Source organism: Lactuca sativa, chromosome 8 (genome assembly GCF_002870075.4).
Source record: "Lactuca sativa cultivar Salinas chromosome 8, Lsat_Salinas_v11, whole genome shotgun sequence".
NCBI classification, from domain to species: Eukaryota; Viridiplantae; Streptophyta; class Magnoliopsida; order Asterales; family Asteraceae; genus Lactuca; species Lactuca sativa.
In genome coordinates, this window is record NC_056630.2 from 193,733,763 (window position 1) to 193,751,340 (window position 17,578).

At 33.9% G+C, this 17,578-nt stretch overlaps 2 protein-coding genes across 4 annotated transcripts; one reads left to right on the plus strand and one right to left on the minus strand.

Moving 5' to 3' along the window:
- Positions 1–7,304: 7,304 nt before the first annotated feature.
- On the minus strand, positions 7,305–10,650 carry LOC111900155 (pentatricopeptide repeat-containing protein At2g35130). Its single transcript, XM_023896026.3, has 8 exons — positions 10,493–10,650; positions 9,735–9,919; positions 9,411–9,643; positions 9,080–9,329; positions 8,851–8,996; positions 8,528–8,733; positions 8,315–8,439; positions 7,305–8,067 (listed from the first exon to the last, which is right to left on the minus strand). Coding segments are annotated over exons 1-8 (1,728 nt in total). The 5' UTR covers positions 10,495–10,650; the 3' UTR covers positions 7,305–7,486.
- A 101-nt stretch (positions 10,651–10,751) lies between these two features.
- On the plus strand, positions 10,752–13,361 carry LOC111900156 (probable arabinosyltransferase ARAD1). 3 transcript variants are annotated; one of them, XM_023896027.3, is made up of 4 exons: positions 10,752–10,898; positions 11,371–12,068; positions 12,155–12,411; positions 12,498–13,361. In XM_023896027.3, exons 2-4 carry the CDS (start codon positions 11,423–11,425, stop codon positions 13,047–13,049), a joined length of 1,455 nt encoding a protein of 484 aa, XP_023751795.1. In that variant the 5' UTR covers positions 10,752–10,898; positions 11,371–11,422; the 3' UTR covers positions 13,050–13,361. The 3 variants fall into 3 exon arrangements, with proteins under 3 accessions (XP_023751795.1, XP_023751797.1, XP_023751796.1); XM_023896029.3 differs by having other exon boundaries at positions 10,856–10,988; XM_023896028.3 differs by having other exon boundaries at positions 10,866–11,008.
- The last annotated feature ends 4,217 nt before the right edge of the window (positions 13,362–17,578 follow it).

Genomic DNA, 17,578 nt, shown 5'->3' on the forward strand with positions numbered 1-17,578 from the left:
CCACAACCCTTTGAGGTGGTTTCTTATTCGAAACATCATCCTCATCACTTATATAGTCTACAACCACAACATTATCATGATAATCACAGACTTTAAATGGTGAAGATTGATCATTATTTCAATTCAACATTTGATCATAAACTTCTTTTCCTTTAGCCACTGATTTAACATCAATGACTGACATATCTGAGCAATTGACACACTCCTCAGCTTCAATTTCATTGATAGTGTCAGAATTATCTTCGAATTAGCGAAAAAAATTTGAGAGTCAAGTGTCGACTTCTCTGTCATGTTTAAAATCTTAGTTTGTTCATTTTTTCGATAAGGTTTCATTAACAATATGTGCAAGTTCATCGACATTCAAATGTTCATTTATAATTACAACACCATATGGATAAGAATCATTTGGAATTTTATCATATGCAGCTATATTACTTTCGCAATCATATGTTGTTTCATCAATTTGTTCTCTTTTATACAAAAGAAAAGGAAGCAGTTTCTAGTGATGTTCATCACATATGTCAGCTGAGTGATAGAATTCAGTGAACTTTCCAAACAAATGCTTGGTAGAATTACAGTATATATTTCTATGTTTAATAAGCATTGAATTATCCATTCTAAGTGTATCTCTATCTATTAAAATATTAGTATCTCTAAGATCAAGAGACTCCACTAGTCCTTTCTTCTCCTCAAGTTTATTTCTAGCTTCATATATTTGGGGCTTGGACCATTCTGTTTCACTACTCAAAGAAATTAGCATGTCATTAAGATAAGCACATGTATCATCAAACTCATACAAAACATCATTATAAGAAGATGAAGGAATGTTAAAAGATATGAGAAGATCACATACCTTCGCACTTATTGGTGATTTAGTCGAGTCTATGGACACAAAACACCTCCATGTGATCTCATCTTCCTCACTCGAAACTCCATTCTCCTCTTCATCTTACTCTAACTATGCAAACATTGCCCCATGAGTTGGATTTCGCATCTCATCATCATCTGATCCATATGACCAGATCTGATATGTGCCCTCTTCTTTGTCACTCCCTCTTGCTATCAAAGAAACACCCTTTCTTCGAGCTTTGATTTCCTCAATCTTCTTAGCATAGTATTCCTCGTCCTTCACTCTCTCCTTTTTCTCTTCTTTCTTTCTAAGCATGCAGTCCTTTGCCAAGTAGTTCGAACCATTATAGTAGTTACAATCATAACCCGAGCCACCTATAAGCTCCAACTCCTTTTTTTCAAACAAATCCTTAACATCCTTCTTCTCTCCTTTCGAATCATCCTTCAAACTTTTTCCTGAAAAACTAATTCCTTTAACCTCATTGTTCTTCTTGAATTTTGGATTAAAAGGCTTCTTGAAGAGTTTCTTAACTTTGTTGTATGAGTAGTAAGAGACAACTTCATCGTCGGAGTTAAACAAGAAACCTTCTTCATCATCTTTGGCTTTATTAGTTTTGACTTCAAATTCTTTTACTCAACCTTTGACACCAATGCCAAGGGTCCATCAAGATTTAGTTTACTTTCTTCAACAATTTCATTGATTTTGTTTTCATGTGCTTTCAGGACATTATACAGATTTGCAAGCGGATAACCATCAAAACGTTCTTGAGTTTTGATCATCAAGCTTATGTTCCTCCACTCCTTTCGTAATCCCATCAGAAACGTAAGCTTAAACTCCAAAGTTGAACGAGTCACACCATATCGGTTACACTTGAAAATCAGTTCGTTCAATTGATCATAATACGATTCGATCGATTCATTGTGTTGTTGCATGAACTCTCCTAACTTAAGTAAACATTGTTTTACAGGACTCTTCTTTGTTTTCTCATTACCTAGATATTTTTCTTTAAATATATTCCAAATTTCTTTTGCAGTTTTAAAACCTCGAACGTAGTTATAGACTACTGGTGGAAGAGCACCACGTAGTTCGCGCATGCATTTCTTATCGTTTTCCTTCATCTTGTATCATCTTGTGGCAATATCTTCAGAACTTGTAGATGAACCAACATTGACTAACATCGTATGACAAAATTCTCCACTTCTGATGGATCTTATCAAGTCTTCATCGATTCCATTAAGATAATCCTCCATCCTATCAGCCCACTGCTCATAGTACTCCGGAATCAACATCGGAATTTTAGTTGCTGATACGAACAAGTGTAAGAAACTAGACATCGTGTTCATGTTGAAGTTCGTCATTGTTGTATGGAAGAAAGTGATTTTGATTCAAAAAGAGAGATCTAACAGAGTAATCAATCTAAGATTGAACATAAATCAATCGATCTAACACACAGAATGTAAAATCGAATCAAAACAATCAATTGAAACTAGTTTTCTGATTCAATTTGCGGCAAAAAATTTAATCGGAACAAATGATTCAAAAAAAATAAAAAATTAGAGAAAACTTCAATAGATGGAATGAATCCTGCTCTTATACCAATTAATGTAGTTAGATTTGATTTACGAACACAGATAAATCAACAAAAATAGTAAGAACACATGATCTAAATATGATCTGGCTGGCTCGTGTATTAGTCCAAAAAGAGTACAGAGTATTGAGAGTGTTTACATTCATGAGTGCTCAAAAAGTTGCTTCTACTCTAGTACTTACCCTATTTATAGGGTATAACAGACTCAACAAAAAATACAAGGACTAAATGTTCTAGCATCGAAACTAACAATGCCTTGTAAATACATAAAGTGTCGAAACAACTAATTTCGACACTTTACAAACTCTGACCACTTTTGACTCCTCACTATACAAATTCGATCCCTACATATTATGTATATTATTTCCCACAACAGGTTGAATTAATGGTTATGGATGTAGCAAATAACCACGATGGTGATTTCTTTGAGCAATTAACTTTGATGGTTAATGTGGTGTGGGCTTCTTGTAAACTGAAAGATATCATACATGAAACATCCCGAAAATACGGTCCAAAAATTTCTTTTTTAAAACATCAAACAAACCATAATTATCAAATCATTTCTTTAATAAACATAAGTTGTTTTCTCAAAACGGAGTATTAATTCAAAACATGCTTATTTTATCAGAGTAAAACATCCCGGGCTAAACTTCCTGGTGTGTGCGATGCAGTCATCCCGAGCTCTTCCCTCCACTATCGGAAGTACCTGAAACCAAAAATCAAAACCATAAGCACGAAGCTTAGTGAGTTCCCCAATTTACCACATACCATACACATAATCACGTACTGGGCCCCCGCTCGCTGTATCGGGAATTGCCTGGCATCGGACTTGCTCAGGCATCGGGCCCCGCCTGGCATCGAGCCCCGCTCGGTATATAGATTTGTCTCTCATAGGCCCCGCCTTTCTCTAGGCCTCGCCCGTTATACACATACAATCATATAAATATGCTAATACATAAAGAAACATACTCTATTGTACTCCTGATCTAAGGCCTCGCCTAACTTGGGCCTAGCCCCTGGTCTGCTACTGATGAGTTATGGAACCCCGTCCATAATCCTGCTGATAGTGAGATACGGGCCCCCGCCCACACTCACTTCTCTCCTATCACAGACCTCGCCCCTACTCTGCTAATATTGAGATATGGAACCCCGTCCATACTCAGCTAGTGATGAGATACGGGACCTCGCCCACACTCACCTCCCTAGCATGCACATACAAGTATCACAAAGACAACAATTATGATCTAGCATGCACATATAAATCTTCCTCGGGCTTGCCCTGACATCGGACCCCAATTCGGAACATACTACCAAACAAACATACTTCGGGCTTTCCCCGGCATCGGACCTTGGTCCGGAACCTATCGTACCGACACATGCAAGAATCACAAAGACATCTAGCATACTAACATTCCTCGGGCCTCGCCCGACATCGGATCGTGATCCGGAACATATAACATACAATGTCTAGGGCTAACGACCGGGTCTTCCTACTATACACAAACATAATAGGCCGGCATTGTGGCCTTAGACCCATGCACACAGTGACAAGACTCACTTTGCACTGCTGAAGTCCTGCTGATACTCCTTTGGCTGCTAACTGGAAATTCCCAAAACTATTGCTCCTTCGGCTCCCTGGGCTATCACTAACAACATGAAACTTAGTCCCAAATGTCCACAAAGTCAAACTAGGTCAAAGTCAAAGTAAACAGTCAAAGTCAACGCTCCGAGTTGACTCAAATCGTCGAGTTGCTCCATCAACTCGCCGACGTCAAGCATAAATGGAAACGGGACAACTCGCTTCGATTCGTCAACTCCCTTCCTGGACTCGCCGAGTCCTTCATTATGTTTGTGAAATCATAACATATTAAGCCCCTACACTTCAGATCCAGACCCCAAACTTCGTCTACATGCTGGAAATGACCCCTTAAGGGTAAAGTTTCCAACTTCACCCACTCCTAATTCTTCTTAATAGGTTTAGCCAAAACCCTAGCCCCCTTAAGACATAAATCTATGAACACTGCCCATATTACTCCAATCCACAGCAGGGGAACCAAGATCTAGGCCCTAGTCACCCAATAAACACGTAAAGTCCGGAACTTTACTTCCATACATGGCCCTTTGGAGCTTAAAAGGCCATACTATCATCCTTAGGGTTTGCATGGGACTCTAATGGAATAAAGTTTGCACCTTTATGCCTTATCAACCCTCAATGACTTCAGATCGGAAAGTATCATCAACTTGGGGCATCCTTAGCCCATGAATCATAGTTCTTGGACAAAAACCCCCCATAAAAGGGACTATAAAGGCAATTTAGGAGTTTGATTAACAGAAAGTGATGAGATTAGAAGGAAATCCCTGGATCCACAACCTTCTCATTGAACCTTCAAACTTCTTCTTCCTCTTCTAGCCTTTAAGAACACATAAAACACTCAAGGATGGCTCACACACTCTAAAAAGGCTCTAGGGTTTCGTGGGTTAAGTTCTGGACAATGGGGGATGGGAATGGAACCAAGAGCATGAGAATAAGATGTTTAAATAGGGCACCAAGTCCCGGATTTAAGGTTTCCAAAACCCTGACCAACTCGTGAGTTGGTCCTCCAACTCGCCGAGTAGGTTACTTAACCCGCGACCCAAAATATGCTCCTACTCGTCGAGTCCTACCACCTACTCGACGAGTTGCCTTCTGATCTTGAGGTTTTTCCTTTTCCTTCTAGGTCTTCTAAATTTGGAGTGTTACAATACGGGATACTTACACGAAAAGGGTTCAAAAAGAAACTGATAAAGCTGAAATTGAGACTATAAGACGGTTAAATCAATAAATTTCTCTTGTTCGAGCCGAAGATACAAGATGAGCCCACATTATAAAACAATAACAAGTTTGAAGAATTTGTTTTTGGAGATTGTCAATGTTCTTAATTATGTTGAAGATTGGGGATCTACTTTACATAACCAAAATCAGGCGAAAGATATTTTTCATATTTCAAGACATTTGATTTTGTGTTTTATTTACACATGATATTGGAGATATTTGGTCTCACGGATACCTTATGAAGCATCTTCAAAGAAATGATCAAGATATTTTGAAAGCAGTTTCTTTGGTGAAAGTGACAATGAAAACATTGAAAGCCTCAGATAATAGGTTTTGTACAATGTTGGAGAAGGTATTTTCTTTTTGTCATAAACATAAAATTAAAATTGTGGAAATACCGAAATTTTGTGTTACTCCAAGAAACCATAGGACGAAGGTTACGATCAAAGTTTATATTTTCAACATGGTTTTGGGTATGCAAATTCAAGAATATGCGGACCATGTTAGTGAAGTGAGCACCGATTTTCTAGAATACATGGTAGCTTTGAGTCCTTGTAATTCATTTTCTGTGTTTGAAAATTCAAAGTTGGTGAATCTGATTAAGTTGTACAAAACGGATTTTAATGATTCGGAAATGGTGTATCTTGATGGTCAACTTGAAACCTATTATCAATCTTTGATTGATAATGAGAGATTTGTTAATTTAAAGGGCATTAAGGAATTTCTCGTTTGAGGGTGGAAACCGGGAAGCGTTGTCACTTCCCTTGGTTTATAGGTTATTAAAGTTGACATCGGTTTTTTTCGGCACAATCACAACCGGTGAAAGATGTTTTTCCACTATGAAACTCTTGAATACCGACTTGCATAATAAAATGAGTGATGAGTTTATGAACGATGCTTTGATTTGTAGTGTAGAAACAAAGTACTTATGGATGTAAAGATCGAACGAGTAATGGATCGCTTTTGAAAAATTGGTAAACAAAGATGTCAACTTTAAATGTAAGAATTTTGCGTTAGTTATATCTAATGAAATTAATATTATTATTATTATTATTATTATTATTATTGTTGTTGTTGTGCTACTCCTTGTAGTATGTATCATTGACAGGAGTGAGTAAAAAGAAGACAAGAATGTCCTTTCCAATGTTCTTAGAGCCACCATTAGAGTGTGAGGTTGGGCCAATTTCAAAGCACATCAATAACGCCAATCCATCAAAATACAGAAAGATTATGTGTATTACAAGCTAAACAAGCTTCCACAATATTATATACGTGTGTGTGTATATATATATATATATATATATATATATATATATATATATATATATATATATATATATATTGTGATTTACTTGAATATGGGATTGTCCCATGTAATACTAGACTATTAGATTTCGGTTTAAAGTTCTTTAAGCATAAAACTAGTTGAGTGCATTGGTGGATTCAAGAAAAAAAAATACCATAGGGACATTAAATAGTAATCCTAACACAAAACCTTACATAAATTAATTCAAAACTTATAAAAATTCAAAAATAATATACTTTTAATAGACTTGCTCATATGTATAAAATGGTCAATCAATAAACTAAAAATTCTAACATATTTTTTTATAAGAAAAAACATTTCTAAATGGATGCCACCAATTTTAATTTATATCAATATTTTCAGAATTAAGCCAACTAGGGCTAGCCTGGCTGGTAGAGAGTAATACCTCTTGGAGTAGAAGCCCTAGGTTCGAACCTGTGCAAGAAGATTCTAACTAAGGAGTAGACTAACATACTAATCAACTAATCTGTCTACAAAAAATATATTTAGAATTAAAATTTATATATACACATATCATGCTATATAGAGAAATGTCGATTCTATTCTTCTTTACATTTACAAATTGTGATGAAATAACTTCTTTTTGTATTTGTACTCTACAAAAAAAAAAAAAAAAAAAAAAAAAAAAAAAAAAAAAAGAGAAGAGGTTTTATATTAATTGTCTAGAAATTTCTAAGTTTTTATAATTTTTATATATGCTTTATAAAAATAAAAAAACATATATAAATAACCAAAAAACCTAGTGGCCCGCCATTACATATGTGAGATGTAAATCATGTATACAACAGCAAACCAGTAGCTAGCAGAGTATCCAAAAAAACCAATTCATATTGGAATTGAAACTCTTACACTGCAGCTGCTAAGATTCGAACCTTCATCTGCTTATACACAAAATGCAAACCACGAAAATTATACATCTAACTTCATATCCTTATGCATTGTCCTAAGAACCAACGACACTTGTTCGACTTGCTCCTTAGTGGAACAAGCCGAAAGAAGCACTCTTGCAGTTCCCCCATCCGGATAACATCCATCCGTTATCATTTCCTCAAATATTTCCAAACACTTTGAATATTGTTTCTTCCTAGAATACGCTCCAAGCCTAGAAGTCCACGTCACCACATCCCGTTGTAACTTCTTGGAGGGCAACAGTCGGAAAATCTCTTCCATTTGTTCAAAATATCCCGCACGTCCATAAATGTTGATCAAGATATTGTATGTTGTGATATCGGGTATGTATGGTTTGTTGTTTTCCATAACGGATAAAACTTGTTCCATCTTTTTGAAATGACCAAAACGCCCGTAGACGTTTAGCATTGTGTTGAGCACAAATGTGTCGGGGTCGAGCCCGGACTTGTGCATTCTTGTCACTATTTCTTCGCATTTTATAATGTTGCCAACTTTTGAGTAGGCAGATAGAAGCACCATATGTGATTTCATTGTTGGCTCGATTCCTAACCTTTTCATTTCCTCAAATACTAATCGAGCATCTACAGAAAGAAATAAAAACAATCAAGAATGATATTTACAACATTGTACTTTGAAATAGTGAATATCATAACAATTGCATATCCACTATCTGCATATATAGGAATAGTGAATATGTGGTTGTTGTGTATATAATGTTTGGAGTAGAAGCACCCAAAACGACGTAGTTTTGACTAAAAAAATCACTTTGTACAAAAATTTCTAAACTTGGAAACCACGTGAAAAACGAATTAAAAAGCTTTTTCTTACCCTCATGAAGACCAGATCTTCCATATGCATCAACCATTATGTTAAATGATGCTCTATCTGGTTCACATCCCATATGCTGCATTAATGAAAAGATTTCTGCAGCACCATAAGGAAAACCTGCCCGGCTGTTGGAAAAATATACAAAATTTGTTAAATTATGTCAAAAAGATCATAATAAACGGGACCCACAAGATGAAAATGTTAAATGATGACCTGTAAGCTTCCATGAGTGCATTATAAGCATAAACATCAGGCTCAATTCCAGCTTCTTGTAGCTGCTCAAATACATCTTCTGCTTTCTCACAGAGCCCTTCTCTAGCAAATGCATTTATCAAAGCAGTGTAAGTACAAATATTCGGTTTGCACTTTTGACTCTTCATTTCATTGAACACCTTCAAAGCCATGTATGAACGATTTGCCTGGAAAATATATATAACACAAATTCAAAACCTAGAAAAAAGGTGAACAAGAAAAGAACTTCAATAGATAAAATATATTGTTTTTTTTTAATAAATGAAAACTGCAATTTTTATCACCTTCCCATATAAGTTTATCAACATTGTATAGGTATCAGTAGAGGGTTGGCAGCAATTTCTCTTCATCCTTTGAAAAATCTCTACAGCTTTCTGTGAGTTTCTACCCTTTATCAGCCCATCAATATAGGCATTATACACCATAGCACCTGCAAGAAATAGTAATATACTTTCATATATTTATATTTATTATAATTTATATCATCCAATAGAAATTGCAATGATGTAATACTTGGTGGAAGACTGTAATTCCGCATTTCCATAAAGACAGCTTCAGCTTTGTCTAGTAATCCAGATGTACAATAGGCTCTTAGAAGAAGGGCATAAGTGTCCTCAGTAGGAATGCATCTAGCTTCAAGTAGGTTGAAATAAGTAGATTCTGCTTTCTCAGGGGATGACTTTTGGCCAAAAGCATCTATAAGTAAATTGTAGCAAATGACATCTGGTTGGAAACTACTCCTGTACAATATCCATTCACACATCTGTAATGAGAGTAGATGTTGACAAATGATCAAACCAAATATGTCATAAATGTAATACAAAGATAACAAAATGGTTCTTACTAATATGATTGGATCCCATCTTTTATTGAGACGAAATTGAACAGCAACACTGATGATATCATCCCATGTAGTGTGAGTGGGAGGAAGAGTATTAAGAGCATCGCATACCCTGTTCACATCAGTTTCCTTTTTCATGAAGTTCAAAATCTGTTGTGCATCAGGGCTCAAAACTGGAAATATTCCATCAACAAACCCTGATCCATATTTCCATCCTTGTCCCCTTAAAGAACCACCTATACAAAAGCAATATAATATGCATTTCATAAGATTATTAAAGCAATAGTTTAGATTCTGAGATAATGAAAAAGGAGCTTTTGTAGATGCCTCTTTTCCTTGAAACTTTTTTATGATTGAAGTTTCTTAATTTCCCCTGTTTGTCTATGTAAAGGCTATCGCGTTTGAATTTGTCTCTAGGCTGAGCATCAGAATTTCTTGCTGTCCATCCATGGTTGCACTTGCAACTTCTTGGGTAGATAAGGAAATAATTTGCAGAAAATTTGATAGTCAGCCTACAAACAGCAAGTTCAACAGTAAGAAAAAGATAGAATTACTTCAGAAAATGTACATTGCTCCCATACATATCTTTCTCATCATCTAGGAAAACTTTAATGAGAGATTTGGATCTCATATTCCTATTATTTGATTAATCAATGTTAACTATGCTTCTGTTAATGGATATCTATGCATTTATACTTGATTTGAAGAACTTGAATTAAAGCTTACAGTTCTATCTCTCCTGTAAATTCTCCAAAATCCAAACTGAATATACTAATTACTGATTTATTGATTGTCAAACACAAAAACTTCATCAGCATTGTACTTCGATTGTGATTTGTTCCATTAATCTCTTATTTCCTTACCACTCATCACTAAATACATCTGCCCTGTAAAATTCAAAACCTGAAAATGCTAATTACTCATTTATGGATTGTCAAACACCACAATCTCGTAAGCATTGTACTTCGATTGTGATTTTATTCAATTAATTCCTAGTTTGCTAATCACTCGTCGATAAATTATCTTTCCTGTAAAATTCTTAAAGTGGTTTTTATTGCAAATAATCGTGAGAAACAGAAACTTACATGTAGAATTTGACTGAGGAGATGAAGATAGACCTTCTGTTGCTGTGGAATCGGTGTGAGAGAGCATGAAAATATCTGCAGAAAAATTCGGAGAAGAAAACAAATTCATATAATCATATCTCGTTGTGTAAACGGTCACTAGTTGTTCAAGCGCTGAAATTTTGGATAGAACCGGAGGAATTATGGTTGTAAAAGTGCAGTTTATTTGTATAAAAATAACAAAAGTATAAGGGGAGGAGTGAAAGATCACGTAAAGTTTGAGGACCAAAGCTAAAACTAAATTAAATCAATTTGTCACATAGAAGCCTCTCAATTCCCCTGCACGGGTCCAGATTCCACAGTTCAATAGACGCCGTCTCCGGCAGTATCTCGCCGACCTCTCCGCCTCCGGCCGGACGGCAATCAAGTAAGTTATACTGACACCGTTGTTATCAGTATCAGAATCCTATGTGCTTATCCAGATCTCACCCAATGACAGCTCGACACTCCATTTTAGGTTTTACTACGTTCTGATCAGTTACGAATTTTCTACTGGATTCTTTTCTTGAATTGATCAAACTTCTGATTATCAGTTTTTTTGTATTTCTTTTTGTTTACTTCTCTACCCTCTGTGTTTGTGTTTGAATCTGGTGAGGTTCGTGATTTAAAAATGTCACAGTTGGATCCCGTTTCTTCTGTAGCGAAATGCAGATGAATCAAATAGATTAACATTATTGAAGATGAACTCGAATTTGCTGTGTTTCCGCAAAAAATAATATTTCATTGATTATTGAGAGTGATTGTTATCACTATTTCCGCACCATAGATTTATTTATACGTGTATAGTAGCATCAAACTTTCGAATGAACCTAATGATAAAATTGGCGTTTATGTCGCAGGAGTAATTAGAGTTCTCTTCAGGGTAAAATAAGCTAAAATCAAGTGAAAACAATGGCACCCAAATATAACAATAGCAACAAACCTTTTACATGTTCAATTTCAACTTTCTTCCTTTCAATCTCCTTCCTTTTTGCCATTTTTCTCTCCCTCTTTCTTCTATCATCTAATCAATCATCCAAATCCACATTACTCTCTTCATGTCTCATTTCCACTTCTACCCCCGATTCAATCAAAGTATATGTTTCAGATCTACCTCGATCACTCAACTATGGTCTTTTAGAAAAATACTGGTTGTTATCCCATGATTCAAGACTAGGGAGTGAAGTAGACAACCAAATCCGATCAACCAATTCTTGGAACAATAACAAAATCAAAAACATTCCAATGTATCCCGAGAGTCCATTGATCAAACAGTATAGCGCAGAGTACTGGATCATGGGTGACCTGGCAACACCACAAGAATTAAGAACTACATCTTTTGCTAAACGGGTTTCAGCTCCTGAAGAAGCTGATGTCATTTTTGTCCCTTTTTTTGCAACAATAAGTGCTGAATTACAACTTGGTGTTGCAAAAGGGGTTTTTAGAAAGAAAGTTGGAAATGAGGATTATTCAAGACAGAGGGAAGTTTTGGATTTTGTTAAAGGGACTGAAGCTTGGAAACGATCAAATGGTAGAGATCATGTCTTTGTTGTTACAGGTATTATTATCTTTCATCTTGTTTCCTTAATCAACTCTTCCTTTTTATGAATTCATATGCATTACATTATAAGCTTTGTTTAACAGACCCTGTTGCAATGTCGCATGTTAGAGAGGAGATAGCTTCATCCATTCTGCTTGTTGTTGACTTTGGTGGGTGGTATAGGGTTGACTCAAAAGCTGCTAATGGAAACACATCTGATCATATGATACAACATACACAAGTTTCATTGCTGAAAGATGTTATTGTCCCCTACACTCATTTGCTCCCAAGGTTTGACATATCACAAAATCAAAAACGCAAAACTCTTCTTTATTTCAAAGGAGCTAAACATCGACACAGGGTATGTTCATGTTCATGTTCATGTTCTTCTACCTTTCATCATACTTTTAATTTTCATTTATCCTTAGCAAAAATTGGTTTGTTTAGGGGGGTTTAATACGAGAAAAACTATGGGATTTACTAATCGATGAATCCAAAGTCATAATGGAAGAAGGATTCCCGAACGCAACCGGAAAGGACCAATCAATAAAAGGAATGAGAAATTCCGAATTCTGTTTACATCCAGCTGGCGACACTCCGACCTCGTGTCGCCTTTTTGATGCAATTCAAAGTCTTTGCATTCCGGTGATTGTAAGTGACAACATCGAGCTCCCATTCGAAGGAACAATTGACTACACAAAGTTTTCGGTATTTGTAGCCGTGAGTGAAGCCCTACAACCAAATCGGCTTGTGAATCGGCTCAAAAGCTATACAAATTTGCAAAAAGATGAGTTTAGACAAAACATGGCTCGGGTGCAGTCGTTTTTTGAGTACGATAATGGTTACCCGGGTGGTGTGGGTCCGGTCCCGGTTAACGGTGCGGTGAATTTTATATGGCGGAAAGTGCACGAGAAGTTGCCGGTGATTAAAGAGGCGGTGGTTCGAGCGAGGAGGAAACCGCCGAATGTGGTGGTCCCGCAACGGTGTCATTGTACTTGAATTATCGAAATACTGCAAAATCTATTAAGGGTTTGAATCTCAGCAGCTACAGTGTGCAAAATCTATTAAGGGTTTGAATCTCAGCAGCTACAGTGTGGAGTTTCAGTTCCAATGTGGATTGAGCTTTTATATGGGAGGAGGTATTTAGTGGGTTGTTGTGTATCTGATTTACTGATAGATGTGGCGGTTGTGGGAGTGGGAAAATGTTTGTTTGGGTTGTGTATAATTGGATTTAATTGTTTAGTTTGTTATAGTACGATATGTTTCGGTTATTTATTATTCAAAGAGGAAAAACCGATACGGATATTTTTATGTGATAGTATTACTACTAAAAAAATATTAACCAATTTGTTTCGTGTGATTTTTTTTTATTAACATCACTAAGGGGATAGATTAGTTATATGCATTAATGAAAGAAAGAATAAAATGGAGCATTACAGTGGAATAAGGAAAAATCATTTTTGGTTATCATTAAGAAATGGAATGAAACATTCTTCATGAAATGTGGATCCTTGTAGGTGGATTTTCTTTGGATGGGGAAAGAATGTTTTTTTATTACTTTAGGTAATAGAATGATATATACTAGAAGTATAAATTATTTGCATTCGTATAATCTTCTATTAATACTAAACCTTTTGAAAATTTTAAAATTGATAAGCTTTTTTTTTTTTTTGAAGATAAAGAAAATACTTTTCTGTTATACTGTATTTATATTTTAAGATTTTATGGTATGTAATTCCTTTTATTTTGTAACTTTTTTAGATCATAGATAAAAATAATTCAACTATTGCGTATTTTGAATGAAATAGTATATGTTTACCGGTTTATATGCAATTTTTTCATTTAATTAAATTTATTTTGATAAGATAATATTTTTTTCCTTTATTTATCAATTTTACTTTATTTAGTTTTTTATTTATTATAATAAAAAAACATGTTTGAATGATTCATTTCATTCATTCCAAAAAACCAAATATGACAATGAAATGTAATAATTCATTATATTACATTGTTATTATATTGTGTTCATTTTGTTCCTTCATTATTTTGTTCTATCATACCAAACACCATGTTATAGTTATTACTTTTAAAGTTTGTAGGTTCGATAAAGAGAAACGAAATTTGAAGATTAAAAAGTTGCATTGGTTGTAGGTTATATGAAACGTTTTAAACTTACAATGACATCTTAAATAATTAAAGACTGAAAGTTGAAAATAAATAATGAGCTATTCACTAAAATCTCATATATGTAACCGACTTCACCATTGACATCTTTTTCTTTTTTTTTTAAACCTACGTAAGGAGCACATGTTCTCTTTTTTTAGAACGGCATATACATACACTCACTATTTTACTCTTAAATTTATATTTTTCATTCACAAGATTTGAACCCTAACCTCTTTGATTGGAGGGCTCTTATCCGCAACTTTTGATACCGTTAGGACAAATGTCATTTGGAAACACATGTTCTCTTTTAATGTGGGTTTTTAGACGATAACATTTTTAGGGACCACGCATGCAATTTTTGAAAACCATGGAAATGATTAATTTTTGAAAATTTAGACTCAAACAATAGATAGATGTAAACCACACCAAAACAATAATTTACTCTTATATTTATATATGAATAATGAATAATTACAAAAATGATGTAACATGTTTAAAGGACTAATGACATGATATGGGATGGTTTAAAAATTATTAAAGCCTAAAAACATTTTTTCCAACTTTTAGCAAACATCTACAATAGATTGTAGAGCTTTTTAATTCGACTTTTCCTACTTTATTTTTTAATAAAGATAACATTACGTAATGTAGCAAAAAAAAACATCTCCCAATTGAATGACACTTTGGAAAATAACGGCTGACTAGAGATTGTTTTCACAAATAGTCGAATTAGATATGTCATGTGGCCTTGAAATGCCGTGTTTCGACAACTCAACAAAAGTTTTCTTTTATATATATATATATATATATATATATATATATATATATATATATATATATATATATATATATATATATATACAAAAATGATGTAACATGTTTAAAAGAGTAATGACATGATATGGGATGGTTTAAGAGTCATTAAACTCTTAAAACCTTTTTTTAACTTTTAGCAAACAACATCTACAATAGATTGTAGAGCTTGTTTATTCAACTTTTTCTACTTTGATTTGCCATAAAGATAATATTACAGTCTACGGAGTACATCCGCAAACATCTGTAGAAAAAGAGGTGAACCAAACATCTACAATATGTAAGAAGAATATTGTTTATTTTTAACATTTGCAAACTATTTTACAACCATAAAATAGTTTTTCAACATTGAAATTTAATTAATTTCATTCTTACAACACTCAAAACTGAAATAAAATTCGTACAACCACATAATAATTCTAGTCTTACAATTGCAATTACTTCCATATTTTATATTAACTACTCAACAATATCATCCCACAATTGAATCATATATTCACAGTAGTACCATGTGTAACAATCTCGTCTTCATTATCCTTAATGTGACATTGTTATTTCGAAATGTGACATTGTTATTCCGATAAACTGTACCGATTTCAGTTTAACTAAACTGGTATATTTAAGTTTTCTAGTTTTATTAACCAAACATGTAAAGTATTCGCTTTTTCGATTCGGTTAAGATTCATGTTTTTGTCCTGGACAATTAACTGTGAAAACTGAAATTTTAATTCAATGTTTAGGAAGGTATTTAACTTTATCATTCAAAATTTATATTATATTTTTATTTATTAAAAATTGATAGTTTTATTTTAATTACAGCTAACATTTCTGTGTATTATTGTTTATAATCCTCTTTTGTTACTAACCAAATATTAGTTATTGTAATAAAGATATTTATGTTTGTTATTCTTCATTTATTTATCATTCAATATTTGCATTTTCCAAAAAAAAAAAAAAAAAAAAAAAAAAAAAAAAACATAATCTAGCCATGAAATCAAATAACAGTTATGATTATTATTATTATTATTATCATTATTAGACCTGACAAACGTGTCGTGTCGTGTCGTATTAAGAAATTAAACGGATTGAAAGGACTTGACCCTAACCCGACCCGTTTAATTATCGTGTCGTGTCGTGTCAACCCGTTTATTTTCATGTCGGATTTCGGGTTAAGGTTTAAACCAGGTAAATATGTTGTGTCATATGAGGTTGAAATATTTTAAAGGTTAGAAAGTAGGAGTTGTGAAGGCAAAAAGGAAAAAATGAAACACTGGAGTTATGAGATGGAATAACAAAATTTATATTAAATTTAAAAGGAAAAATAAAAATAGTTAAAGTTGGAGAGTAAAGGGATAGGTGGTGAGAATGACTAAAAGTCTATAACATATAATATATTTACAAAATATGAAATTTATAACATACAATATATTTATAAAAATAATTAAGTAACTTTGAAATTTTGAATATTACTTTTAATTCTCGAGTTTGCCCACTATAAGTCTATAAAATATAATATATTTATAAAAATATGAAATTTATAATAAATAATATATAATTAAATGAGTCATATTCGAGTTGAAAGTCTTGACTCTAACCCTACCCATTTAATTATTGTATCGTGTCATGTCAACCCGTTTACATAAACGTGTCGAAATCTTTGACCCTAACCCGCTAATTTTGTGTCAGGTTTTCGTGTTGTGTCATGTTTTGCCAAGTCTAATCATTATACATCTAAAATTTATTTGGATAATTACAAGTAGAAAATAAACATCAGATTCAACTATTCTCAATAAAAGAGGGACGTTAACATGTTTATGTTATATATTTTATGTTTTTTATTTATTTAAATCTAGATGACATTTGAAAGAAACATTTTTCTGTCCGTAGGCGTTAGTCCATGTCTTAAGGATAAGAGGACACTCAAACATTTGATGTATGTGGTCGTCTAAAAAGTATACAGTATGTGAGAACACACAAACATAAACCTCTTCCAGCCTGCAGACACAACATAAATGTTTAAAAAGAGTTTTTTTCAAAAAGAAAAAAATACAAAACAAAAAAGCAAAAACAAACAAACAAACAAACAAAGACCACTTATATAACCCAACAAAAAGCGTCTCCCAATTGAATGGCACGTTGAAAAACAACAGCTTCCTAGATGTCGTTTTCCACAAATAGCGTCGAATTAGACATGTAATGTGGCCTTAAAATGTGGTGTTTTCAACAACTCGAAAAATGTCTTCTTAAATTATATAGGATTTACAAAAATGATGTAACATGTTTAAAAGAGTAATGATATGATATGAGATAGTTTAAGAATCATTAAACCCTAAAATCCTTTTTTTAGAGTAAATTACACGAATGGTCCTTTAGCTTTACACGTTTTCTTTAAAATGCTCCTTACGAAACTTTTTTTCCTGAAATGGTACCTAAGGACCAAACCTTGCACACAAATGGCCCTTCGGGTGGATGTCCATCTGATGCATCATTAACATGCCCCATGTGCCTTGTACATGAGGGCATTTTCGTTAGTTCACCTAAAGGATCAT